The sequence below is a fragment of the Pleuronectes platessa genome, chromosome 11 (genome assembly GCF_947347685.1).
Source record: "Pleuronectes platessa chromosome 11, fPlePla1.1, whole genome shotgun sequence".
Taxonomy (NCBI): domain Eukaryota; kingdom Metazoa; phylum Chordata; class Actinopteri; order Pleuronectiformes; family Pleuronectidae; genus Pleuronectes; species Pleuronectes platessa.
The window spans coordinates 8,743,030-8,770,904 of record NC_070636.1 but is presented as its reverse complement, the minus strand read 5'-3'; the positions used below and the strand labels follow the sequence as shown (position 1 = coordinate 8,770,904).

The following is a 27,875-nucleotide window of genomic DNA, read 5'->3' as shown; positions in this document are numbered from 1 at the left end:
CAGGCTAACTGTTTCCCTCTGTTTACAGTTCTTATGCTAAGCTAAGATAATGGTCCGTTGGCTCCAGCTTAATCTATAGTGTACAAACACAAGAGGGGTCTCAGCCCTCAAAATAAGCCCATTTCTTTGAACTCTTCCCTTGAACAGTTGAAAACAACTTTAGAATGCTGTCAACCAATTGTCATTTACTAGTAAAATGTTCTGTTGTGAAGAAAAACTGTGATTATAAAACTTTGAGACCTATTAGTTGCGTTTAATAGGCACATTTTCATGATGAAATGGGAACTCCTTCAAACCGAACACATGCTTTTGAATGACGCTGCTCTTTTACTCACCTGTAGCACTTCGTAGATGGCTTTCTTGTACATGGGCTGCTTGTTGTAAGTTGGTTGGTGAAAGGCATTGTTAAAGGAACTTAAAGGCAAGAGTTTCTCTACACAGACCTGTGAATAAACACAGACAACATGGTGCATTAAAGACATTGTGTTAAAAGATTATTGATTTTTACATTTACGGTGGAACTAATAACACAACAGCCTGTTAATGAAGTGTGTGGTTGTCCCTATAAACAGGAGGCTGTGTTATTTAATAAAAGAATATCACCTCACGTTACCGTTGGCTCTAAACACTCACCACTGAGAATTTTCCATCTCCAAACCACATGACCCATCTGGTTCCATCGGCGGCTCTGCTCCGACCCGTCATCCACCAGGATACGATGCGGCCTGGCCACCACGAGAACCCTCGCAGCTTCCCCCAAACCAGCTCGCCGATGCCAAAACCACGGCCGTCCTGCAGCCAAGATAAAAAGACAAATCATCCGCTGTGTATTAATCTCTGGGCATAGATGTGAGACCTATTTTAAAACAGTCTGTCTCACTTTTTCTTTCCTTACACAAAATGTTGTAAAATAACAACAATTTCAGGTGATTACATCAGAAAATGGTGAAAAAGTATCATCAACCTTTTTTCCATCAACAGCCCAAAACCCAATAATTCACTTTTACCATCCCATTAGACAGCTCTCGCTAATAGGGGAGTTTTTAGCTTCTTTGTAAGAAAATGAATTAAATCTTATTTCCTTTTTTTAATTCCAGTTAAAGGGCAAGTTTGCAAATTTTACACAATAAAGTCTGTTTACTGATCTGCATATGTTAGAACTGTTTAAATAGTGGCATCAAGAAACGGCATTAATTGTTTATCTTGATCATAGTAAACAGAATTCTCACGGTCATCAGTATTATCGCGGTATCGTAGAAAAGTGAAGTAAATGTAAAAAAATGTAATTACTGGTACACAGACTACAGATAATAACAAATAAATATAATTAATAAAATCTATAGTGATGTTTTTATCATTTCAACGCCCTTCACATCAATGCACTAAGGATTGTGTGGTGAAAAACTTTGATTATAGCCTTTACTGTGTCCGCTGGCCCCGCTTCACATCATGGTTATGAATTATATCAACTGTAAATGTACTGCAGATGTTGTCTGCATCTTATTATGTAAATGGGCCCTGAATTCAAAAACACTCTGGTTGACAGCTGTGTAACTGATGAATACTTTCCCAAAACATGAGCGGGTCCTCGACTCCATCAGGATTAACCCGGACTTTAAACTGATCCCTTTTCCTCTGTTGTAAAATCCTACAAGTCTACGATCAAACATGAATCGATGTGAATCAAGTTTAAAATAGAGCACATTCTTCTGCCAAGCCTAAACCATGCTACCCATCTGTCTGGCTATTATAACAGTCAAATAAATGGAGAACATTTATAGATGTCAACACCATTAACGTGTCTGAGTTTAACAACAAAAATCAATACATGATTTCTTAAAAACTGACAAAAATGTTGAAAAATTTGAAAAGGACAGAAACAAATCCTAGATCCGCCATTCTAACCAATTCTGCTCCAAATTGAACAGGTTATTTCCGGGCTCACACCCCATCCCTCCACCAAGTGTGGTGCATAATCCTGTTGACAGGTGACAACATGGCTTTCTCATGTGCCGTAATGATCCTACCTCATACTCGGGCTCAGTGTCTGCAGACTTGGGGCAAGTCTTGTCTCCGCCTGCGATGGCGACAGGCTCGGGGGTCGTGGCCACAGTAGGGGAGGCTGGGTCAGTGGGCTGCTGCTGCTGCTGCTGCTGCTGCTGCTGAGGTTGCTGCTGCTGATGTTGCGGCTGCTTCTGTTGCTTTGGCAGCTGTGATTGCTGTTGATACTGAGGCTTAGTCGGACACTGGGTGTGTGACTGAGGCGGCGGCTGCTGATGCTGCGGCTGCGGCGGTGGCTTCGAAGGCTGCGGGTGCTTTATAATGGAAACCTCTTCTTTCTGGCTCTCTGTTTCAGGCTCCTCGTGATCCTTCATTGCATTCATCACTGACATCAGTTTGGCCTTCTTCTCTGCCTGAAACACAGTCAAGTGACAGCAGAGGTAAAGACCGGGCTGTTCGCATGATGTGTGCAGCTGCTGAGTTTAAGGCTGAGTTTGGATCCAGCTGGAGATTTAACTTTTCTATATATAAAGACATTGCAGGAAACAAATCAGGAAGTGTGTCAAAGAAGTAAGAATGAAAGAAGCTTAAGAACAGACATGAGCAAACATTCAGTGCATTTATCCCTGACAGTGTTTGATAAACTGCACTATCGATACAACTTGGTCCTCGAACCAAAACGTGTTCAAGTTTGTTGACCAACTGTACGATGGTCACCTGGTCTGATAAACACGCCCTGATGTTACTTAGTAGACAACACTGAAATTTAGCTGATACCAGCTCATGGACGAGACAATAAACCAGTAGCTGATGTTGCGTATTTGCATTAACTTTGTAATTTACTGCCCTCTTGTGGCCACAGTAGGTTGTTTTCTCTAGCTTTTACATTACATTACATTACATGTCATTTGGCTGACGCTTTTGTACAAAGCGACTTACAATTATTACACTCAACATTTATGAGGGGCCTTTTAGGGGTTCAGTATCTTGCCAAGGACATTTCGGCATGCAGATGGGGAAGAGTGGGGTTTGAACCGGCAACCTTCTTGTTGGAGAACCACCACTCTAACCCCTAAGCCACACCGCCCTTTTAGGGGCATGGCCACATCGAAGACAACAATGTTTTGTATGTGCATTTAGGATAATACTAAAGAAGTGACCATACAGTTCATCTACTACATGCAACAGACAAATCTTGTCAGGGAAAAAACTGTTATAACCCTCTACTTCAAGCTGTCACATGTCGAGTCTCTCTGCTAACTTAGTTGTTAGAGTTTCACAGAAAACTATCCCTGTCTGCTTTCACAACTTAGGATCTGTGTGTGTGTGTGTGTTTTATGTGCGCCATGTGATATGGTCCTCTTCTCACACCGTCATGCCTCAGTGAGCTCTGCTAAGGTTGTGGGATTTTTACAGTGCGTAACAATCGTCCACAGCTGCAGGTGTGTTACATGAGCGGAGAGTAAAGATTTCACTCTGACCTTTCACACATGGAGCAGTGGACGGGCCACAGCACACCTCATGTGTGAAGTTGTGAACTGTAAAACCAAAACAATGAGCGGAGAGAAGCTAAGAGTTTGGTTGTGTGTATTAAGTCGTGTGTACATTTTGAGTATTTGGTTGTTTTAGCGGTGTTGTGTGTCCTTGGTATTGTTGTGTCTATTTGGTTGTGCTGTGAGTATGTGGCTGTGTGAGTATTCTGTTGTGTGTGAGTAGTTGGCTCTATTGTGAGTATGTGGATGTCATGTGAGTATTGGTTTGGAATGAGAGTATTTGGTTGTGTTGTGAGTATTTGGTTATTTTGTCAGCGTCTGGTTGTGTTGTGTGTTTTTTGTATTTTTTAGTTATTGGCTGTGTTGTGAGTCTTTGGCTGTGTTGTGAGTATTTGGCTGTGATGTGAGTATGTGGCTGTGTGAGTATTCTGTTGTGTGTGAGTATTTGGCTCTATTGTGAGTATGTGGTTGTCATGTGAGTATTGGTTTGGAATGAGAGTATTTGGTTGTGTTGTGAGTATTATGTTGTGTTGTGAGTATTTGGCTGTGTTGTGACTGTTTGGTTTTGTTATAAGTATTGAGCGGTGTTGTGAGTATTTGCAGCACATTGTGTATTTGCAGTTTCAAATTGATGTTTTTTATCCATTTACATGTTTTTTTATGTATCTGCACTTGTTATCTTAGATTGTCGCGTGTCGAGCTCTTAGAAAACAGCTGAAGCAAACAACTTTTTACACAAAAATAGATATTAGTGCAGTTTTAATTTAAGCCATGTGCTGTATGTTCCACACTCGTGCAGCACAGCAGTGACTGAGCTGCCATTTTAAGCTCCCTTCCTGCCACCGTTCTTTTCCTGCAGGTCTCTCAGTGAGCTGAGCGACGTGCACCTCTGCATACGTGCTGAATCTTGATTGTGGGAGCCCGAGTGCTTTTGTAAACACGTCTTTATCTACGGCTGTAAGGTCCCATTCATCAACGGCGGTGTATACAGTAACTCTATAGTGCCCGTAGCTGCGGCGGAAGAGTTCACTGGGTTTGTGGTACCTGACACTGAACCGCTAGGTCGATCAGAGAGGACGAGACGCAGCCGGGACTTAAGCCTCTCACAGTAAATCCCCAACAGCTGCACTCATTCTGATCTCTTTCTCTCAAACACACACGCACACGCTAGAAGTTGCATGCTAACTTTCTTCCACTTCTCTTTTCCTTTACACACACGCACAGAGAATATAGATCTGCAGTCCCATATGTAAACACGTGTTAGTCATAGTATAGGCTACACGTGAGAGCATTGCTGCCCAGCTGTGCTTACTTTCCTCAAGTCTCTCTCAGGCTCTCAGGTCTCACACACACTGCAAATGCCCGGGGCTGGAGCGAGTGTGTCGGAAGAGAGGAAGAAAAGGCAAGTGGGAGAGAGACTGAGGAAGAGAGAGGATCGCACAATCCTCCGTCCTCTCGCCCATAAACAATAGCGCCTTTAAGGGGAGGTGGTGCCTCGGCCGCGTGGGGAGGGGTATCTGCGCCGAAGAGCAGAAACATGTGCTGTTCAATCAAGAGGCTCTGCTGTGGTTTATAAATATCTGTACTGTAGCGCTGCGATGGATGGTTCAAAGCCCTCGGCCATATGAGTTAGGCCTCTTGGCTCCAGCACAAGCACACTGGAGTTAGTGTTCGACAGCCTGCTTCGGATGTGTGGTTCCAGATGGCAAACTGCAAAAACTAACAAATGTCCACTAAACTGTTAAATGTGTATGATGAGAAACAATCTGTAGTCGTATTGGCAAGTGAGGGGAGCAGTCGTGAAATAAATGAGCCGACGGGGGCAACTGCAAAGCAAGAGTTTACAAGTTTAGTCCGGCTTCTTCTTCTATGGCCATGAAAAAAAAAAATAAAATCACACATAAACTGGTAGATCTGTAAATGCCAATTAGGACTGCTGTGACTGTGTTTATATTTGGTGTGTTGTGGGTCAGGCTGTCTCCAGGGTTCCTTCTCCTCAGAGCCAATGAGCGAGTGACCCTGGAAATGCCAGTGGGGGGAGGAGAGAAAGTACAGTGGCTATAGGGAACCAGATATTTGTCTCTGGACTTCTTCCCAGTTGTAAATGCCCCCTTTTGGGGGCCTCACAGTGTGTGTGCAGCTCCACCAGCAGGACAGGCCCTCAGAGTCTAAAGGGGAAAGGAGGTAGCAGAGACACAATGCGGTCTTTATCATTTACGCACGCCTGCCTGTCACTGACAGCACAGAAATACCAGCACACATATCTGCTGTCACGCTGTGCTGAAGACAAATACCAAAAATGACAGCAGACATACGGTAGACGTAAAAACACAAGCGAGCAAATAACCTCACAGGGAAAACATCAAATCTGTTTTTCCTCTTGGGGAAATAGGTTACGACGGAGAACCTTAAGGTACAGCACGTACAGTATCTGTGGATGCTTTTTAGGATAAAGTGAAAACAGAAGCTCCGCAGGCTGCTGGCAGAGTGTAGAGACATGTTGGGAGCACAATAAGGGATAATCTGACTTAGAGACTATGCAGCATGATACCCTGAGGGCTCGAGGGGTGACAGAGTGCACTGAGCGGCAGAAGACATATAGGTCTCTGGGGGTTGCAGATGATACTTGTTAACGAGAGGGCCGGGTTTAATGTGCAGCTTCAGTTATTCACAATAACTGTCAATAAGTCTATTCCAAAGTTGTTAAGTTTACAAGGAAAGTTTCATAGTCTCAAAGGGTGAAAGAATCCACATGGCAGTTGTTGAGAAAGGAAATGAAACATGTAACACAGGGACACTGACAACAAGCACCAAACTAAATGGGTTATTATAGGAAAAAGATGTCAAAGTAGCAGGAAAGCTGCCGTTAAATCAATTCTGCATCCTGCAAACTCTGATCAAAAGGGGTCAAAAAAGTGAAACGAAATAACCTGTCAATGAACATTACTTCCTCACGCGACGTGACAGCGCGCCTTTGAAGCCGCACAAAAGAGTTTGACCTTTGAATGCAGCAGTTTCTCATGTGCAACAGGCAGGGGAGACGCAGCGGGGGCTGTTTTGTGCAATTGTCTGATGGATAATGCGGTGAAATATGTCTTCAGCGCAAAGGACATGAAGCAGACAGATAGTAGACACTTCCCTTAAGTCCCGACAGGTGTACTCGACACGAGATGCATCAGGTTAAGATAGTCTGAAAGTGCACGAGTGTCAAGTTGTGTTGTGACGCGATGCAGCTACTGCATTCATTAGCTTTGATTTTAGCACACATACAAAGGCAGCGTATTTCACGAGTGGCCTGGGGGGGGGGTCACACCAAAAGGGACCATCTGGTTCTCATTGTGTTGCATCCTTTTAAAAGAGATAATTAGGAATATTACAGAGTCAGTGATGAATACATAAACAGAATTCCCCATAAATCCACAAGTGGGCTTGTTAAGAAATGCCCCCCCGAGGAGGCGGCTCGGCTCACTAAAAAAGATCAGATCTTTTCAAGTTATCAAATTACTGCTCTTAGAGTGAATCTATGTCCCGGGTCAGGGAGAACAAAGTGCACGATGATAGGGAGGAAACGTGCTCTCAGGCCTGCGCAACAACTTTTTCACAGTTACATGTTATGCAAGGTAAAAGCCAGCCTGCTCTGAAAAAACAAGGTACAAGTATTTGACCTAAAAGAATAATAGTTCTCTGACATTTCTAGGCACTGCTACGAAACAGGAAATAGTTTCAGCACATATTCACCCCAGGGGGAAAACTTTTCACATGCAAAGCAACTTTTTTCCCAAACACGGCTAAAGCCTGTTCACTCTTCCTTTCTCTTTTTTTTTTCTTTTTTTTTTTTTAAAGAGACGGTTTCCCTTTAAGCTGAGCGGAGCAGATGGTCCACAACAACTCTCGTGGAAATACCTGAAGTCAGCATATTCCCCGTGCTATAAGCTGGCTAATCAGACATGCACACTATCCCCCAGTGTTATCAAACAAACAATGCAGTGCACATACCCATACACGCCAGCGCGCAACCCTCATAATCCAGTGTGAGGCTTGAGTTTTTTTCACCCCCACTCTCGGGGTAGAAGAGATCGCTTAAAAAAAGAAAGCATGAACATTTCTTTGTCTGGGAATTCAGGGTCAGGTGATTGCCGAAAGGAATCCTGGTTGGCTAGAGAGGACTTGCAAAATGTTGGCAGCGGGCCAAGAGGCTGTCTTGCAAGCAGGGCTGGAAATTTGCTGCAAACCTCATTTTCACCCTCATATCCATAGCACAGAGTTCATTTCCATAGCTGGGGGAGGGGTCAGGGGAAGAATAGGGGAGGGAAACGGAGAGAGGGAGAGTCGGAGAAGTCCACTGTAACACAAGGCACATGAAGAAGAAGAAGAAAAAGAAGAAAAAAAGAGAAAGAAAGCAGCAAGATGGCAGTAACCCTTTCAGCCACCATGTCCTGCAGGAGCATGCAGCGGCAACATGCTCTGTGGCGAGAGGCGAACCAAAAGCCAAATAAGGAAATGCATCACATTACTCCTCAGGAAAGAAGCCAAAAACAAAGTCTCTGAGATAATGCGATCAAAGCTTGCAAAACGCCAGATGAGAGGAAGTGGAAAAAACATGCACAATTTGCATCTTGCACATCCCCCTAAAACTCCTAGAAGAGTCACTTATTCAAGAAAACCCAGCGCTGTTTGGAAAATGCAACTAGCTTAGTATTTTACGACATTTCACTCGTGGGATTACTCCAGCATGCTCTGCTAATTTGGCAATATTTCCTCACTGGAGACATTTTTATGGCCGCTCCCCAGAGGAAAGCCGAGGGGGCCGGGGAGGCAGCAGTAATGGAAGACCCCATGTTGATACAAGGGGGACTCCTCATTATGCCAGAGATGAGGTTGCAAGACATCACATTAGCATCAGAAGTCATATCTAAACATGACTAAGTGACGATGGAAGGATCATCACTTACAATAAAGTTACCGACAAATCAGTGTCACCACAGCATCCAGAGAATGTTCTAGAACTTTTGATCAGACCAAATGTTCGATAAACGACCATTTCACTTTCCACATGGTGGCTTAACATTTGAGAATAAAAGTTTTTGTCATTGAGCTTTCACTCCATCTAAAGATTGTGTGATACAATTGAAAAGCTTCAATACTGCAAATAAGTGGACTTTTTAAACTACCATCTTCAAGGTGGCATTCTATTTGGGTTGATCTATGGGTTAGGGTTAGGGGCTGTGAAAAAAATTTCTCCTTGGGCACAATAAACCCTAAAGTAAAGTCTCAATAGTTGATATACCTTCAACAACTAAGGTGTCTTATATAGGTAATATTGGTAATTTCATGTCCTGATAGCCATGAATAAATAAAATCCTCTGAAAGAAGATTAAAAAAAGACACAATACTGTAGTAGAGAGACAATAGACAGAAGAGTGAGTCATGGAAGAGTCGTCTTTTGGCGGTTGTCAGGCAGTGCACGTTCAGTTGTTTTAGCTTTGACGAGGGGGGCGGTGGAATGTATCAGTTGAGCAGCTTTTCCAGGATTACCAACCATATCTTTAAGGGGTTCAAAAATCTCCATAACAACGTAGCAAACTCCATTTGCTGAGGAGCCCAGGTGAAACGTTCAAAAGAACAGTTACAAACTGGAATTTGGTGTAAGATTTTGTGAATTGTTCCCAGAAATTAACAGCAAGAGCTTCATTGGGACAATTTACATCAAAGAAAAAATCTTGGGTTATCTACAAAACAAATCTGAACCTAGGATGAAAGGAAAATGAAGGCTCTCTCCCTGGGGACTTAATGGATAAGCTACATGCTATATAAGCACTATATCCCCAGTTGTATTCTGTCTGGAGGCTTGCTGCATGTCCTGCCCCTCTCCATCTCTCTCTAATGTTTGTTTTCAGAGCATTTGGTTGAACTGACCCTTTAATCTAAAATCATTTCATCTCAGCTGCAGGACATCAAAAGCACTCAGGATCATGCAAACCCAAATTTACTGCAACATTTCCATCCAGGAAGTATAATTCATGTCAAGGCATCAAACAGATGTGCTCACCGCAGCTGCATGTGATTTCGGCTCCGCTAATACAATAGACAAGAACAAAGCCAGGAAACGCAGCAGCCGACAGAGCCAATGGTCCGCTGAGATAAATCCGCTGAAATAAATGGTACCTCCATGAGATATCAAATGAGCCATCAAATACACTTGGCCGTGAACAAACCATGAGCCCTGTCTTTGACCCTGGCGGCTTCAGTCCACGCCTGTCAGTCACCCTGCTGTCTGTGGTGGCCCGGAGAGAGCTGGGGTACTCACCTCCATCTTCCACTTGGCCAGCCACTCCTCTCTGGTCCGCTTGTTAATGTAATAAGGGTCACCAGCCTGGAAGGTTATTCTGGGCACGGGCCTCTGACGAAGGCCGCTCTCCCAACCAACTCCCCCTCGCAGCCTGCCTCGACCTCCCTGTTTAAGGTGTTAAAAAAAAAAAAAAAAAGTTAGCTACTTGTTCTTTATCTTTCCTTCAAGCATCTGTTGTAATTCTGTGCCTCCGATCTGCTGCTGGTAAACAAGTGAGTCATTTAAAGTTGGGACAATGGGTTTGTCTTATATCTAAAAAGGTAACGACTCACAGTGCTCTATGCAATCAGCTTGTGATTGGTCAGGCAGCCAGAAGCGATGCCACAGTGTCTAATCACAACTCCCTGGCAACAGTCTCGAGGTCGACAGCACCAACCGATACGAGGAGCTCCCAAGTGTATTTGATATTTCAATTCTGTACAACATTAGGTACCATTTCTTTCAAGAGTCCAAAGCAAGAGAGAACCCATCAGACTTTCTGGACCTTAGAGATCGTCAAGTGTACCGAGCCTCTAGTCCAGCAATGGTTTGGATACAATTTACAATCTATTGCAAGCTTTCACCCCCTTTTTTAGGAGAGCGGTTTATTGATACACAGAAATAACATTAAATGTAGTGTATACTATGCAGGATTTGTCGTTGCTGCTTGGAAACACAACATACATATAAGAGAGAGAGGAAGCTGCGTTAGAAAGAACAGGGCGGTGAATCAGAGAAATAAAACGCAAACTTTTTGTCACTTTTAAGTTCTTAATCACTAACCAACATGGCCACATCTCCACACAACTTTGCTTAAAGATGCCAAATTGCCAGATTATGCGTAATTGCCGCAGACGCACACGCCTCTTCCGCTTCTCTGTCCACTATGGCCTCTGCTCTGTTTGCGTGAAGCTCAGCTCCGCCATTGCTCAAACAGACATACATACATACATACATACATACATACACGACACAGGCAGAGAGCACAGGGGAGAGACGGAGATGTGACCTGGTCCCTACGTTTTCCCGCCCTAGCACCCTGCCCGCTCTTATTGGCTGGGGGCTGCACGCCCACTGCCCAAAGGTTGCAGCTTAGAAACAGCAAGATAAGAACTAAGAGAATAGAGGCAGAGGGCAGGGTCACTGCAGATAAATTCAGAACCACACACTTCTAATGGTTCTTAAGATTCCTTTTTATGATATTGATTTTTAGCAAAAAATATCCTCCATATTATACCTTAAAACAATGTTTTATGAATTATATGAACGATCAATACCACCCTCGTATCTGTCCATTTAATATGAAACAGGAGCCAGCAGCTGATTATGTTAGCTTAGCATAAAGACTGCAAACAGTGGGAAACAGCTAGCTTGGCAATGTTCAAAGGTAAGACAATCCACCTGCCTTAAAACCTTGTATCTTATTTATAACTTGTATGTTTAAAGTTTCAGTGTATAGAAGTTATTGATATCTAGTGGTGAAGTTGCATGTTGCAGCTGAAAACCCCTCACCTCACCCTCCCCTTCGAAACATGAAAGAGAACCTGTGGTAGCCTTCAGTTGGCATAAAAACTCAAAAGGGTTTTCTACCAAAACAATTTCTACCAATCAATCCCTTTCACCTAAATCTTACACCCTGAACCATTAATCTGTGCAAAACCACAATGTAAAACAAACTGGTTGTTGTGTTAAAGAAGTAGTTCAACATATTGGGAAATTAATGCTTTTCTATCTTGCAGAGAGTTAGCTTAGGTCCACAGGAACATGATCCAGTAGCCATTTAGCTCAGCTTAGCATGAAGACTGGACAAAAACCAGCTTGATCAGAGGTAAAAAATCCATCTACCATCACCTTTAAAACGTCAATGTTGTCATGCAAAACAACCAGACCTACAACTTTGAATGAATACAAATTCTAAAGAAGACATTGCTATAACATCACTGACAACATATCAGTATGGTTGCATGTTCTATTCATGATCTGTCCTTTTCCAAGTCCAGAAAAGCTGTTTTGCTTCTGTTCAATCTGCACCGCGCTCATCCATCACGCAGGTGAGCCGGGGACTCACGGTTTGTGTCAGGAGAGATAGTTCAAAAACAGAAGCTACAGCCCTGGGAAGTGTGAAAGACACCTCAAGAGTTACATCAGCCAGAGAACAAAGACACAAACAGATGAGAAATCTTACCTCGGTCTTGACAGCATCGGCCCCGTCCTCCTCCGAGAGCTCCACATCTAGAGAGAAGACAGCGACACAATGGATGGCCTGAATCACTCACAGGAGACTGGAAATTTGCCACATGGCTTTTTTTTCCCTGTATCTGTGTTAAATTTTAAGTGGCCTCTCATTCATCACATTCTTTATTAACCCAGATTGTTAGGCTTGCCCTCCATACCTTCCCATTAACTCAATGTTTGATCAAATGAAAGTCAAATTAAAAAATCCGCTGAGAGACGCTGGCTCTGGAGAACTCAAAGTCAGCATGCGATCGGTTAGGTGCCAGACGGGTGGATCGTGGCTGCCCAGGTTACGATGAGAGTGGAGAGGGCCAAGTTTATTTTGGCAGATGTCATACACCTGACCTTGTATCCCCCCCGACTTCATGAGACAGCAGGTTGCTATTAGCATGACCCCTCCCACGCCGCTGACGCTACCGTAACTACATACAGCTCCACTTCTGTGACTAGGGGGCAGTGTATAACCTCCCTGCCAATTTCAAACACCTCAACTATAGAAGTTATGTACAAGTGGACAGCGTTGAAACAAAGATATTTTTTAAGTGTCCTATTATGTGTACGACACAGCTGAAAAGTGTATCCGCTCAAATACCATAACTAAGTAGAGTTTTAAAGTTGAAAAGGTTTCATTTTTACCTTGGAAGCAGCAGATGAGAAAATGATCTCACCTCAAAGTCGGTTTAGTAGCGGCTTTGATGATTTTACATGATCTTCATCAGCAGATGGCGTTTGTACAGAAAATTCAACTTTTTTTTTACAAGCACTTGAAGACGTTTGAAGTGCTTAACAACATAGACAATTGTTCATTATTACAACCATGGCAGCTACGAAAATACCATCTGCTGGTGGAGATCATGTGATGATACTGAAAAGCTGGCATGACAATGTTTTTCAACTTTTCTCAAACTTTTTTCTGCTGGATTTTACTTATGCTCCACCTCATTACAGATTTTTACTACGCTACATTTATGTGACATATATGATCAATGCTTGATTTATAAAAAGAGAATTAAAAAAAATTAATGAAAATATAAATGAAAGACAAGGAGGACCTTTTTATTGGATCAGCATCCGTGTTTCCTGATGTAATATTAAATTAATTAAATTTTTCAGAATAAACCATGCAGAAAACTTTTTTGATTGGAGTTCTATTTATTTGGTTGTATTTGTGTTTTCATTGCAGTGATAATACAAATATGATTAAACTGGAAAATATGAGGGTTGGAAAATGACATCTTAGGATTTGCTGCCAAATTCTTTTCAAGACACACATAAAGTATATATCTGGCAATATATCCATATCAGAATATTTTGTATTCCCCAATACCGGTATTAGCATCTGCTGCCATAAAAGTTATACATGGGAAAGAAAATGTGTGTAGTTGCGAAACCGAGAGGTTCAGCAGCAGCAGTGCAAAGATTGTCAAAATAGCACGGAAAACATTTGGTGAAACATCCACTGAAACCACAGTCCAATAAAAGTGTCTTAACCACAATAAAAGTTGGGATTTCCCATTAACTCGGCCGTGATTTAAGATCGGGAGGTCTATGACAACAAGGGCATGTTATTCATTCTTAAGCAGCTTTGTTTGCCTGAGTTCAGCAGAGCAGTGAGGGGTGAGCCAGAGAGCACAGAATACCGCCCAACCAAAACATGATTCTCACTCGCAGCGGCAGAGAGAGAGATAAGGATGCCAAAAAAAAAATCTGCCTCATCACTGAAGCTCACATCAACACCTCAAATGATTCATCCGAGTGTAAGCGAGTGTTTCTGAAAATGAGCAGGATGATAGGACACCGGTCGAGTACGTACACATCGCTGTAGCAGCTGTGTCCTTTACGAGCAAGATGGCACAGCCTGAGTAAACATGACTCTCTACTTCATCCTAGCCCCAACACTATCATAACACTTGAGCCCTAGAGGCTAAAGACAACTTTTGATGGCGGGTTTTCTGCACAGCCAAGTCTGGCTTGTTGGTGAAGTACCCTACAGACCTGTCCTAACAATAGTCTGCTCTCTTAGCAGCCTCTTCAAGTTGGTTCCATGTGTAGCTGAGCCCCCGGTTCCTTCCCCCCCCCCTCTTTGCTCTGGTGTTTTTTTTTTCCATCACTCCCTCCTGGCCTCGTCGTCCTCATCGGGAATAAGTGACTATATAACAAATCGGTGAGGCGGCGCGGACTGCCAAGGTCATTGGGTTTGTTAAGGGGAGCTGGCGAACGCTACCCACAGAGAGTATACCATTCCAGTTTGAGCGCAGTCCAGCGCTCATATTGCTGGAGCTCAGTTCCTCCTCCCCGTGCCCTCCAGATGGATAACACAAACCCCGTTTTGCTGTCTATCGATCCAGCACTCTGCCCAAACCAAGGCCTCTCTCCTCTCTGAGATGAACTTATACCTACACTGCTTGTCTACACAACATGTGAGGATGGAGTTCCCTCCATCCTCATTTTTTTTTAATCTTTGCCCACACAACCTTCTTTCTACGAATTATCTTTGCACAGACGAGAAAACTAAAAACAACTACATACAAGTATGCCGGGCCAGTAGGTGGCGGTAAGGTCTACATCAACGATCCGTCAAATACCAGAGAAGAACACTGCTGTACAGTGATACATGTGGGAAGGCAGACATCTGTGAATGCTAGTAATGTCGAGCAGTGATGCTGAATTTTGCTGCAAACTTGTAATTGGACCTAGCAGTGCAAAGCAAACGTAGACAAACCGATATATCGTATCGATCCCATTGGCGTTGCACGCTCATTACACAAAGCAACAGTGGGCTCGGATACACAGAAACCGGAGGCATTTCGGAAGGCGTTTGTAAAAACTAAAAATTGCGGTTCAGGTGACTTATAACGACGTTCGTTTGTGGACAAGAGGAACAAGCGCAGAGAAAAAATTTAGGTGGCAAAATATCTGCAATTAGTGTTAACAAGGCATCAAACCTGTTCTATCACGATGCTCATTTCTCCTTAATCCCAATGAAGGTACAACAGTGTTTGGGTTTTCTTGCATCTCTAAAGGATCTAGTCATTATTTCTGAGCAGGATTGTGGGAACTTTTCACTGATGCTACATCAAAAGGGTGATTTTCCCACACTTGAAAACACCCCAAAGACTTAATACGTGTTTTCCTCTGGCCAAGTAAAGCTCATTATTACTTATTCGCAGCTTTTGTAATTTGATTATCCAGTCTCAATCTTCTGCCTCACCGAGCTTTAACTCCACATCCTCATTAAAAACTAAACACTGTGTAAAATGTGGGCGTTAAGACAGTTCGGCCTATTTACAAAACAAAACTCACCCAGATGATAGAAAAATATTGATTCTCTCTGTTTCATACAAAGCTGAGCGGCACTGATTGGATCCAGCGTTACAAACAGGGTTATCCCTGGTTTCTATTTGGAAGTGAAGCAACAGCTCGGAGACGCACACAGACCAGGTGAATACAGAAAGCAGACCCAGTTTGTAAAGAGCTCTGGGCGCGATGCCATCCACCTGGCAGGGCCCCCGACGGGGAGGCGGCCACAACGGAGACCTGCCAGCTCTCAACAGAGGCTTGTTGCCAGGAGACGCGTGGCTCCTCCCATGGCTTTATTTACTGCACTCCTCATCAAGGTCATAGCCAGTGTCTCTGCGGCGGAGAGAGGAGCGAGAGCGACACGTGGCTGATGAGAGCGAGGACTGAAAGCGTGTGTGTGTGTGGGGGGGGGGGGGGGGGGGGGGGGGGGGCGTCTAAGTGATATGGTTAATCTGGACTAGAAACTACCTGTCAGCGCCACTGATTTATTTCACCTTTATATGCTAATTTTATCCACTTCTGTTCTGTAGCTGCTGCACATTCAGTTCAGTGTGACCGAAATTCAATTTAAAAATAGCTTATTATAATGAAAATGACGGTGAGCATTTAATCTAGTCGTTACTTTTTATGTAATGGTGTAATCTCAGTTAACCGTCATTTCATAAGTCATTTTTAAGTTATTATAATTATTTAAGGGGGGGAAAATGTTGCGAAGTCACATTTTCAAGCTTTTTTTTACCAAATATTAAGTCAACTGATGATTGTTTTCATAGTTTATTAGTTCATTACTTTGTCCCAATTTATCATTTTGAAAGAAAAAGCCCATAAAACCCATTCAAACTCAGTTTATTACAACCAGCAGATAATCAAACTTATGGAGCTGAAGCCAGAGAAGGTCTGACATGTTTGCTGTCAGAATGATTTAAGGGATAATAACTTACCAGAGGAGATGCAGATTTATTGACAAATGAATTAAATCAACAAGTTGTGTCAGATGTACACAGAAGTGACTACTTCAATACAATCGAAATAGTTAGTGTCCAGGGACAAACTGTGCAGCAACTACCAGCTCTTCAGATTTAAACTGACTGAGGTCAACTCCCCTTATTCGACATCACACGTCTAAAGTTTGGTCTCTCTTTCACACTGGAGACGACGAGTTTCTCCCTCTTAACTTCTGTCATGGTCACACACACATTCAAATGTCAACCCATAGTGAAAGTGTTTGGTAAACCACATCGAGACATTCAGAGGGGAAATTTATAATTCAGACCTTCAGTGCAGTATATGCATAATATAATCATTAACAGTTTAAGAATTATTATACATCTAATTTCCTCTGAAGACCCAATATTTACTGGTGCCTGTTCTTCCCAGCACAGTGCAGCATCTAATCCCAGTAACGTCAGAGTCATATTGTGAGTGTGGAGCTGGGTAGACCCATTCAATCCGACATCCACTTACAGTTCATTACTCAACATTTTGTTCAAGTCCCACGCACGTGACTTTTCCCGCCGGACACGCAGAGAGAGAGAGAGAGAGAGAGAGAGAGAGAGAGAGAGAGAGAGAGAGAGAGAGAGAGAGAGAGAGAGAGAGAGAGAGAGTGAGAGAGAGAGAGAGAGAGAGAGAGAGAGAGAGAGAGAGAGAGAGAGAGAGCGCGAGAGAGAGAGATAGAGAGAGATAGAGAGAGCGCGAGAGAGAGAGAGAGAGAGAGATAGAGAGGGGGTAGATCTCAAATACAAAAAAAACTCACATTTCGTTGGGCGTTCCAGTTTCCGCCTCCCTCTCTTCTTGTGCGGCGTCATCAGGCCGTCGTTGTCTCTTTCTGAGTCGGGCTCCTCGCGGCTGGCCAGGAATCCGTTCTCCTGGGAAGGGCTCGGGCTCTGACCCTGGGAGCTGTCCTCTGCCCGGCAGGAGGAAGGGCCTCTGGGGATCCCGTTCTCCACTTCCCTCTTCTCCTGTTTGGGGAAGCAGGCGTCTGACGTCCTGTCCCTGCGCCCGCCCATGTCCCCGTTGTGGACCTGTGCCATGGACGGCCTTCCCACCCCGGGGTAGCTGTTGCCCACTCCGTCTTTGAGGGCGCCACAGCTCTCAACCTGCCGGCAGAGCAAGGGGAACGTCGAAATGTTAACATCCTGGCAATCTATCAACTTTATAGATGGCTGTTACCGCAGCGGTATGTTACAGTTTGATGTGACGAAGGTGTACAGCATTGTTGTGCCTGTCAGAAGCTATGACATATGAGGCGCTGAACAAACTGGAGCCGTCTGGGTAGTAAACAAGCCCTTTCAGGATGCACTCAAATTATCCAGCGCGCTTGGAATAAGGTCGGCTGAGCGAGTGACAGTAAAACAGCTGGCGCCATCACAGTGATGATAAGCAGTCTTCCGACTTTGTTGGCTAAATGGGTTAGTTTGAATTGAGATTGTCAATTACAGCTTTCATCCATTTCATATTAGATGAGCTCAATTTCCTCCCCTAAGCCTCCTCGGCTGCATCTGAGCAGAATCCAACACGCAGCTCAACTTCTACACTTATTAGCCGGTGAATTATGGCGTTTCCTTTTTAGCTCTGTTAAACCGGAGTTGTAAACTTCAAAGCTGTGCCAGTAAATCTGCTGTACAGCCATTAAGTTAGGAAGTGAGTAAAGGGATTACATTACAGTTCATCAGGTACACTACCGAGCTATCTGGTGTCATGCATTCATCATTACAGCAGCACGGAAATATGTAAAGAATGTTGGCTGTTTGACAACGGAGACGGGTTTTTTCTCTCTCTCTCTCCGTCCAGTTTGAAACGCCCAGTTAAACTATTTCATTCTATGCATGGGAGTAAATTCAAAGAGCGCTGACCCAACTGAAGCTGCAGTTCAAGTTACAGCGGCAGACGTTCAGCTCTTACACCTAAAACAAAGCACCAACAATCTGAGAGGGCCTAGAAAAGATTTGCTACAAATCTAAAGTGTTTGAGGAAACGTGATCGTGTTTCTGCCGCAGTCTAAAAATAGTTCAAAACACACTTTCTCAGACAATCCCATTACTGGTTCAGGGGGAGCAGAAAGTGGAGCATGTCTTGTGAGATCAGACTGTCAACAGTGATGAGAGCGGCGCTAGCTTTCATCTCCTGCAGATGTAGGTACAGCAGTTTGCATTGAAGCCAGGCGACGCTAACGCCTCAGGAGGCGTCAGTCTGCCAGCGAACACAAGACCCTGTGCTGCAAGCTGAAAAGGTCAAATGTAATCTGATGCTCGCAGGCTGAACAGGCAAACACGACGTAAACTGGCTTTAATGTGACCCAGAGACCCATAAAACCTCCGTGTGAAGATTAAAGTGCAAACGGCACAGAACAAACTTCAGTGGAAGTCGCACTGTATCATAAAAAAATATAGATCAAGCATAAAAGTTGGTTATTGAACATTTCTCACAGGCCACAAAACTATAAATGCTCATCATTATTGTAGTAACTGAGAACACGTTTACTATGTAACACTCCGGATAACAGTGGCGCTCTTAAAAATCAACTGACTCATGGAATGAAAAAACACACAATTCAGACTTTATCATTCTGAATTAGTTTATCTAAGGCCCACACACACGCACACGCACACACTTAATTCTAACCCTGAAACCAAGCCTTAAGCCTCAAACAGCCCATAAAGTGATGATCAGCCAAAAAGATATAGGCTGTATGGTCCTACAAAGATTTATTGTACACACATAAAATAAAGCAAACAAACGTGGAAACAAACACGAAGTCAAACAAACTCACGGTTGTGTGTTCCAGCGCACACACACACAGAACTACAACGACAGAATTATGCAACGGATTAGTGGCCCAGTGAACTACACAAGGCCCCAGCCAGAGGTCAGAGGTCACAGTCAGTAAATCAGGCAGCTCAGACAGGCAGACAGAGGTCAAATCAAAACACTGAGTACCTAATCCAAACTACTGCTGTGTTATTAAAACTCACACACACACACCCCCGCTGCCACATGTGGTCGTTTATAACATGTTTAACAAAACTATTCAAGCTGCATTTATCAATATTTTCAACAATGGGTCGAAGAAGATGTGAAAGATAAACCACATTACTCTATATACATTACTCTGTAGTTGGTGGAGACCAAAAACAGAGAGAAAAAGATGAATGAAAAGACGTAGGGTTGCTTTAATTATGAAGTAGATTTGAAATAAATCAAGACTGCGATTTTATGCAAACCTCTGAGACCCCTGACATGTTTCTATAGTATGTAATAAACAGGCAGACAGATTCTATATTCTTAAAATTATCTCGGGGGGGGGGGGGGGGTGTAGCAGATTACTGAATGTTATGACCAGTTTAACATTCTTCAGCCTCCTACACACTGCCTGAATGCACTGGTTATTACAGTCTTGACCCATGACAGTAAAGCGGGGTCAACAGAAGTTAATATTTAAAATGTAAAACCCCGTGAAATGAGGTGAAAGAGTTTACACTTTGCCTCTTTGTGTATTTTTCCCTCACAGGTTAGGCTCAGGTAACACACCCCCTTCATCAGAACTTTCCCCTTGTATTTTTACTAAAGAACAGAATCACATCCACCGCTGATCCACACCGGAGAACCTTCCGTGTCTGTTTGGGGCCCATTGTAATTTGGCAGCTGCCTGTTTGAGTGACAGTCTCGTTTGGAGAAGAAGAAAAACAAAGAGTGAAGCAGCGGTCGTCTGAAGTCTGTGCATGTTTCTGATAATAGCTTTTCTCTATCTGATGTTGTTACTGTCACTCGGCTGTTTCAAACACACCGAGTTTCAGGATCCTTCATATAGGTTCATCGGGGAAATATCTTTCCAACCTTATTTTTGTTTTGTGGAATGACATTTTAATTTTGTAATGAATGAACTTGATCTTTATGCACAGGCTGATGTGATAAATGCAAATGTTAGAAAACATCTCGGGGGAAACAGCACTCCCAGATACATGCTGGCCCAAGAGTCATTATCACATCAGGGCTTTTAACTATAAAGATAATTTACAAATTTGTGTAGCTTCTGTGTGTGACTTAGGAAGATGGTGTAATGTGTATCCATTTGTACAAAGACGTGCATGTAGCGTCTTACAGCTTTCTGAAGGCTGATGATATATTGTGCAGATATTGAATTCTTTTTTTCCCAACCCAGTGTTTCACCCAAACCTTTGACTATTAAAGCCAAACACTTAAGGCTGAGTTACAACTGGGTCAAATAATATGACAGAAGGTTTATAGCTGTTCCAGAAGGCCGCAATCCATAGGGGGAATGAAAAGCCTCCTGTCATAGAGAAGCAGGAGATGGAGTTAAATGCAAATGGTGGACGGTGCACGTTCAGGCTTCACCAATCCAGTCTGACTATCAGGATGTGAGGAGACGTTGCTGTCCGATAAACCTCCGCAGGCATTTGGTTTGAAGGATGCTGAGGCCACAGCTGACTTCAACCAAACCTGATGCACCAGATGGTTTTTTACACAGAACCATCTGGGGAGGATTTGCTGGAGAAAGGCCGGCGCTTTTTAAAAACATACTCGACAGGTGATTGGATGAATCATCCGTCTATCACGGTTACCGAAGCCATTGACATTTACGTTCACACATGAACCTCATCTTGAAAAATTACGGAGGAGGTGCAGAGTCCAGTGCATGTCTGAAAGCAGCTTAAGGAACTGATAAACACACTCCCTTTCACCCCATCTTTGAGAAGGAAGGTTCAGAGCAGCTGCCACAACTTCCGCTGAACATGCGTTGTTTAAACTATATATATATTTTTTTGCCATGTTTCCTTTTATTTGACCGGAGATATCGAAGAGACAGAGGAAAACGCACAGATTCTTCACCATGCTCAAAGTCCAACTGATAACTAATCTTGACTTAGAGCAATACTCAACCAAGACATGTGGATAACTGACAGAAAATCCCTGTGAAACCATCACTATATATGAATGGATGGATGTATATGTGTCAGACAGTCAACACTCACTGGAAACTGCTTGCGCTTTCTTCCCGGCTTGCCACTTTTACATGGTGCACTGCTGTGAGCAGACTTCTCCTCCGGCTTCAGGTCCACGTCCAGTATCGTGCTCTCCCCCTGTGAACAGAAAGAACACACCATGATTTGGACACAGTATCCACCACATACTTTATTCATGGGGATGTCAAGTTTGCTCCTAAGGCCTGGATGTCTGTACACATTATGTACATTCACCTCAGTCAAAGACACAGCAGAAGGGATTTCCAGACCCACAGGACGCACACAAAACTGCACCTCGGTAAAACACTTGAACATTTGGGGGAAGTGCAGCGGGTCCTTGAGGGGTTTTGGTTGAGTGGACAATGGAACAGATAGAAAGTGAATGACACGTCCCTTTGAACTCGGCTGAAGTGGAAGCTCCGTGGACACAGCGCTGACCTTCCTCAGACAATCCCTCTCTTGACACGGCTACAAAGACGTCGGCCGGCCCCCACCTTCCCTTGCTGCAATTTCTTTTTGATTAATAAAACCGTCTTCCCCCCGCGAACAAAGCCCCACGTCCGCCGCCACCAAGCACCCCTGGGGTTGATGGGAGAAAAGATGATTCCTAATGTAGATGCTTTGAGTGTCAATATTGACTGAATAGGACCACCAGCACCAAGTCTGAATGCAAATAAGTTTGCAAGGCCATTCCTGACAGCTGCGGGGGCGGGGGGGGGGGGGCCTGGAGCATGAGGTCCTTATTAAATTCCTCCAGTAGTGAATGCAAGATTCCATCAATAATAAATTTGGATATTTTCAACGATGATAGAAGACTGGACATGTTTCATTACTTTGTCATGGAGAAGTCGAAATTGACCGTATGAATGTGACCTCCCACCAAATATGAGCTGGGATTAATTCCAGCCCCCCCGCACCCCCAGGGATAAGCATTACAGATAGTAATTATTATTATTATTATTATTATTTTTAGATTTGGGCCGTTTGGCAAACTCCATCCGCAGATGAAGATCACGAGTTAGAATCAAAAGCTCCAGAGCAGCTACTGAAGGGGCTTTATGGTGAGAACGTTTTCTGAGCTGCTGTTTTCAAAATTAAGAGTAAACTCTGAACCGAATCTGTCTGTTGATGAAGATCAGAGCTGTGTGGTGAGGATCACTTTAGGGTTTTTGGTTAGTTATCCTCAAATATTGACAGGCTTGAAAATGTATCCCTGATATCAAAATGTGTGATGGTGTATTGTGAGGTTAGCACCTGTGGACCTGTTTAAATACCGCTGCTGCCATTTTGAGATCTCAACAATTGTAACCACGACTAAAATGTTTGTAGTGGAAATAGGGTTCGGGTCACAAATGAATGTGTAACACCAACCACAGACATTTACTAAATCTCATCATCTTCTTATCTTTCTCTCTATATGTTGTCGACTGTACAGTTAAGCCCCGAAAAAACTAAAAAACACTCCAGACTTTTGAGGACGATCAGATTCCGATAGACAGTTGTTAAATAATGTAAAAGGTGGAAGATGACAACAAACACAGGCGTGGGTTTGAAAGGTCAGGCCGTGTGACACCCTGAGAGTGTTTGCTCCTCAAATGGAATAAATCCATCAACCATTAGTGTCCCTGGGTGACAAACTGATTTGCATAAGGAGATGGATTTGATCGGAGTAAGGAATCATGTGATTAATGAGGTTATAACTGACTTCAAAAATGGCATGAAAACTGAATATTATTAACTTTCTGTATATAAAACACAGAGGTTTGCTAATGTGCCTTTGCAGGCTCTTTCAAAAGTAGATGCTTTTTGAGAGAGAATGTGCTTTTCAGACACGCTGCCGGGTCCCGCTGTAATTGAATAGAGAGTCTGGTGCTCTGTTTTTTTTTCATTACGATTTGCATAGATAATAGCACGTTTTGGAGTGCCGCCTGGTGTGCCGCCTCATTTAGAGGGAACCACTTATACAGATGACACAATTCAGCGGTGCCTGGCTATATGTGCGGGAGTAGCCTCGCCAACTCCGCTCGGCCTGAGAGCGTGGACGCACTGAATGAAATTAGCACGCCATTTTCCCACACAGCTTCACCCTGTAAAAAAAATTAAAAAAAAGAGAAAAAGCCTGATATAAGATTTGTTGTAGCCCGGAGTGAACCCTTCTACACTGTCACCATCTCTTCACTATTACCGTCTGCCTAGCTGGTTATTGAAGGCGATGTCTGTTGCCAGGCAACACGACTAAGGGCAGCACTGTGTAATGGGAACACGGAGGAAGAGGACAGCCCCCCCCCCCCCCTCCCCAGTAGAGCCATTCCAGCTCCAGTTCAACCTACACCAGCCAACGCCCACGTCACCAACCACCATTACACCAGCAAATTGTCACATAATCCAGCCTCGCGGAGCAGCAGCGTGCTCGTGATGCCGCAGCCGCACATGGTCTGTAACAATGAGCGTGTCTGCATCATGGAGGGTGACACCGCACTCCACAGGGGACTCGGATTCCTACGTGAGAATCAGAGCATCCATGTCAATCGATGCACCTAGGTCTATCCCAGTAAGTCTTTGGATTAGAGGGATCAATAAGGCTTTAGCTTGACTGACTGATTAACTCCATTCATGAAATTGGGGAAGATTTTAAATGGCTTTGACTTGAAATAAATGCACAGACCACGTTCCTCTTATTCCAGGTAGCGTCACAATGATAACACTATAAATATTTGAAAAGCAGCCTCATACACACATATCTCCATGCACACTTTCAACCCTATTCTCTTTAGAGATATTTCGGTAAAAATTCTAAAATGTGCATTACACTGCAGCGGTGTTGAAAGAGCTCAGGAGTGAATAATCTCCTTTTAAATCCGCTCTGGTTGAGTTTAGGGCCTTTGCAGTGACAGGCAAGTCAAATCCATACGATCAAGAGCTCATCCAAAACCCAAAACATGACTGAATGAATAAATCTGAGAAACCCCCGACTCGTCCACCAAAGACGATTTTAACACATGAACTCCAAAGGATGTCTGGACATTTGAGTCTCTCTGGAGTTTGGAGATTCTCTGCTCAGATGTGTTCAACCTTCAGGTGAGGGGTGGCGCAGCGTGCAGAGGTGGGACGTGACCTATAAATTCCCCTGTGGAGATCACATGTAGAGAACATCGACACTGGCACCCGCCCTCATAACTAAAAAACCTCTCTTGACATCTGCATCTGTGTCTTCTACGTGTTGTGACACTGCTTTTTCATTCTGATATATGTCATCTTGTAGTAGCTCGGGGGTGAATCCTCCCCTGGGCTCATTCGGACATTACCCAGAGGTTTTACCAGGGGGCTGGCAGGAGAAACTCCAGCGAATGTCCGCGACCTCTCACTGGGACATTTGCATTCTCACATGAAGCCCCGCCGGAGAATGTCAGAAGATTATCCAGAGCTCGGTGCATGTCTGAAAGCAGCTTTACATACAAATTTTAAGAGGATCCTAACAAAACTCCTCCAGTGACATTCCTGAGGCGAACCTCCACATTTCACGCATGTTCCTTACCATTCTGCTTCCAGGTGAATCGGTGAAGTCTGAGCCTTTGAATGCAGCGGCTGTGGCGTTGGTGACAGTGTTGGACGGCATCACTGAGAGTCTTATGGGCTTATGGGAGATAGTAGATGATGATGATGATGATGAGGATGGTGGGGGACTAGGTGGGGTGTGGATGAGGAGATGGAAAGAAAACTCAAAAGGAAGAAAAATAAAGCAAACGAGCGATGATCCCTCTTCTCTCTCCGCTCTCCTGGAGGATGAGAAAGAACAGAAGCAATCAGCAGTCGCATTACACTTTAGTTCAGCAGCCATGTCTGCAAAGTGCTTGTTGTCATGTGTATTTCCTTTAAATCAGTGCAGTTAAATCTTATTTCCAGTCACTAAGAGGCACTTGCAGAGCCCAAGCTTTCCCTTTGTGAGTGCACATCATATAGGAAGCTCACACGCTGTTATATACAGGGAGATACCGTATGGCTTTTCTCGCCTATAGGGCCTAGACCACTTTTTTTACTCCAAATGGAAGCATGCATGTGCAGTGTGCTACCTCCAAGTGCTGCTAGTGTGCGCACAAGAGCTTGAATGGTGCTGAAGATTAAACTGGGGATGATCCCGATTCCAGAAAAAATTATAAATATTTAATTTCCCCCTCAGGAGTCAGTGTTGAAGTTACTCCGGGCGCGCACGTTGGCAATGTTGCACTCGTGGAAATGTGCGTAAAAGCCAAAGCGTAGCCCTATTCACATACAGGATTGTTTCCTAGAGAGGGTTACGCACACGCAAAGACAGAAGACATTTATTTATCATGAGGCTCTAATTGGCTGCAGGAATGGAACCTCGCTCCAGAGAGATGATGGTAACTGCGGGGGGAAACAGCCAGGACGCATAATCCTGAGGAATAGTCATTTATTATAAGGCCAGACAGGATTTTAAAGTCAACGCATCTCGGTGAACACATCCCCACAATCCAGTTACATGCATTTTTAATTCAATGCTGTTGAAATGGCAAAGTTTCCGGACAAGTCTGCAACACGACCCCGGGGGGATTGTGGCTCTTTTCTAACAGGCCACGGCCACTGAAGGATCGATCCCCGTTCATTTTAACAAGGCCGGTGTCTGGAGGAGCCGCGATGCCGGTTCCGTGGCAGTAAAATCGGTCAAGCTCAAGTGCGCATCGCGATGTCTCAATCGGCACATCTGCACAAACACTAACCCCCCGTTTCGCAAATCGCTATTTGCCCCGTTTCCATCGAGCGCCTTCCGCTCTCGGTGCTTTCACGTTTTTTTTTTTGGTCACCCTTCCTGCTCGGTTACCGGATACGCGGATGTCAACGCGTGGATCGCTGGTGTGTTTCGTTACCCGGTTCCTCGCGAGTCCCAGGCCTGACCCTTTTTGTCTCGCTTGCTCCCGGAGCCTCCTTCCTCTTCTCTCCCCGTCCTCCACCTCCCGGCCCGGACCGCTCCTCCAGATGCGCCGCCGCTCTCACTGCAGGGGCCTGCAGGCGCTGTCCGCCGGCCGCCACCGGGTCCTAGAGCCGGCCGGTTTCCGCACGCATCACAGCGTGCAGAGGGGCGGGGGCGAGAGGGGAGGGGGGTTGGATGGTTGAGGTGATTTTATAGGAGTCCCCCCCCCCCCAAAATACAAACAAAATACACTCACATCTTGATATGATGTCATCCCAGCCATCTAATCTTTGACTATGTTATATGTTACGATGTTACGATGTTATATGTTGTATGTTATATAGTATGTTATTTTTCTATTTTGTAAAGTCGTCTACTGCGTAGATGTTGCCTGCCATGTCACAAGAATTTCACTGCTCCGATGACGCTGTCCTCGGTGCATGTGACAGTAAACTTTGATTTGATTTGATTTAATGGCAATAGGAAAACACCCCCTTTCAAAACCTCTGTTCATTTGTTACCTCGTCCAGGGAGGTCGTGTTTTCACCCGTGTCTGTTGATTGGTAGGTTTGCTGGTTGATTGGATGAGTGGTGGGTTGGTTCAATAGTTTTTTAGTTGGTTAGTTGGTTAGTTGATTTGCTGGTTGATTGATTGGCTGATTGGTTACTTAGTTCATAAGTTGGATGGCTGGGATCTTGATTATAAAAATGTAGTTACATTTAGGTGACTACCATCTATGCGTTTGTGCAATTTAGTGCAGCTTGATTACATCTAAGGGATTTTTTTTTTCTTACAGTGGTCTGCTCTCTGCTGAATGCATTCTAGTTTGTTTGTTGGTTTGATTTTGTTCATTTGTTTGTGGGCTTTATTTAGCAAAAAACACCGAATAGCTTTTCATAATTACTTGGCTGGAGGATGGGACATGGAACAAGAGAGAATCCATTCAATTTTGGCACAGATATGGACACCAGGAATAGTTTAATTCCCTTTCTCTAACATTGAAAGTAGTAACAGCCTTGGCAGAGATATGCACCCTCCATGAACTTTCCAGTTCGTACCTGGGTCGTTTTTTGACAGCGTTTGACAGATGACGGTTGAGATGCAGACAGGAAACATGTGGAGAATGCAAGCGAGCCGACATGTTGAACACAGGTTCAAAGGGTAACGCCACCAGTCTGCTGAGATGCCAAATATCAGCACCCAGTTTTAACACTCCCATGCTACATTTCTGTAATGGACAATTTAATGGCCCAAATGTCCCCTAATGACTGCTCTGCTGGGCCTAAGTGCACCTCTGTGAAAAGGGGGTGGTGACCTTTTCTAATTTACACTGGCTCCTTGGAGTCTGTGTACAGCAGCGACCTTCATACAATTAGTTTGTTTATGTTGATTTAATAGCTCCGGTGCCGGTGGTAAAGGCCGAGCAGGGAGAGCTCTTCACGGTTTTGGACCTTTTGAGGGAAATTGCTTTGACCCCATTGTCCACCTCCGTCATGTGCACATGGACCGTCGCACACTCACTTTGTGAAAGGAGTGTTTTTGAATATTGCTTTGTGGTACTGGAAAAAAAAACTGGCTTCATTAGAGGCGTGGTAACACAACAAACCAG

The 27,875-nt window shown here is 44.1% G+C and overlaps 1 protein-coding gene across 6 annotated transcripts in view; it reads right to left on the bottom strand.

Moving 5' to 3' along the window:
• Window positions 1–26,351, bottom strand: part of dnmt3ab (DNA (cytosine-5-)-methyltransferase 3 alpha b) — a 36,979-nt gene extending 10,628 nt beyond the window's left edge. For 4 of the 6 annotated variants that reach the window (XR_008340110.1, XR_008340111.1, XM_053435332.1 and 1 more), the window contains exons 1-9: window positions 26,222–26,351; window positions 24,874–25,114; window positions 21,348–21,455; window positions 17,111–17,453; window positions 12,008–12,054; window positions 9,802–9,948; window positions 2,028–2,414; window positions 634–792; window positions 336–443 (exon numbers count right to left, since the gene is read on the bottom strand). Coding sequence is in view for 4 of the 6 variants with exons in the window: in XM_053435332.1 (XP_053291307.1) it covers window positions 336–443; window positions 634–792; window positions 2,028–2,414; window positions 9,802–9,948; window positions 12,008–12,054; window positions 17,111–17,453; window positions 21,348–21,455; window positions 24,874–24,954 (1,380 nt within the window). In the remaining 2 variants the exon portion in view is untranslated. The remainder of the gene's footprint in view (window positions 1–335; window positions 444–633; window positions 793–2,027; window positions 2,415–9,801; window positions 9,949–12,007; window positions 12,055–17,110; window positions 17,454–21,347; window positions 21,456–24,873; window positions 25,115–26,221) is intronic. The other 2 variants (XM_053435334.1, XM_053435335.1) reach the window with 1 other exon arrangement.
• Window positions 26,352–27,875: the final 1,524 nt, after the last annotated feature.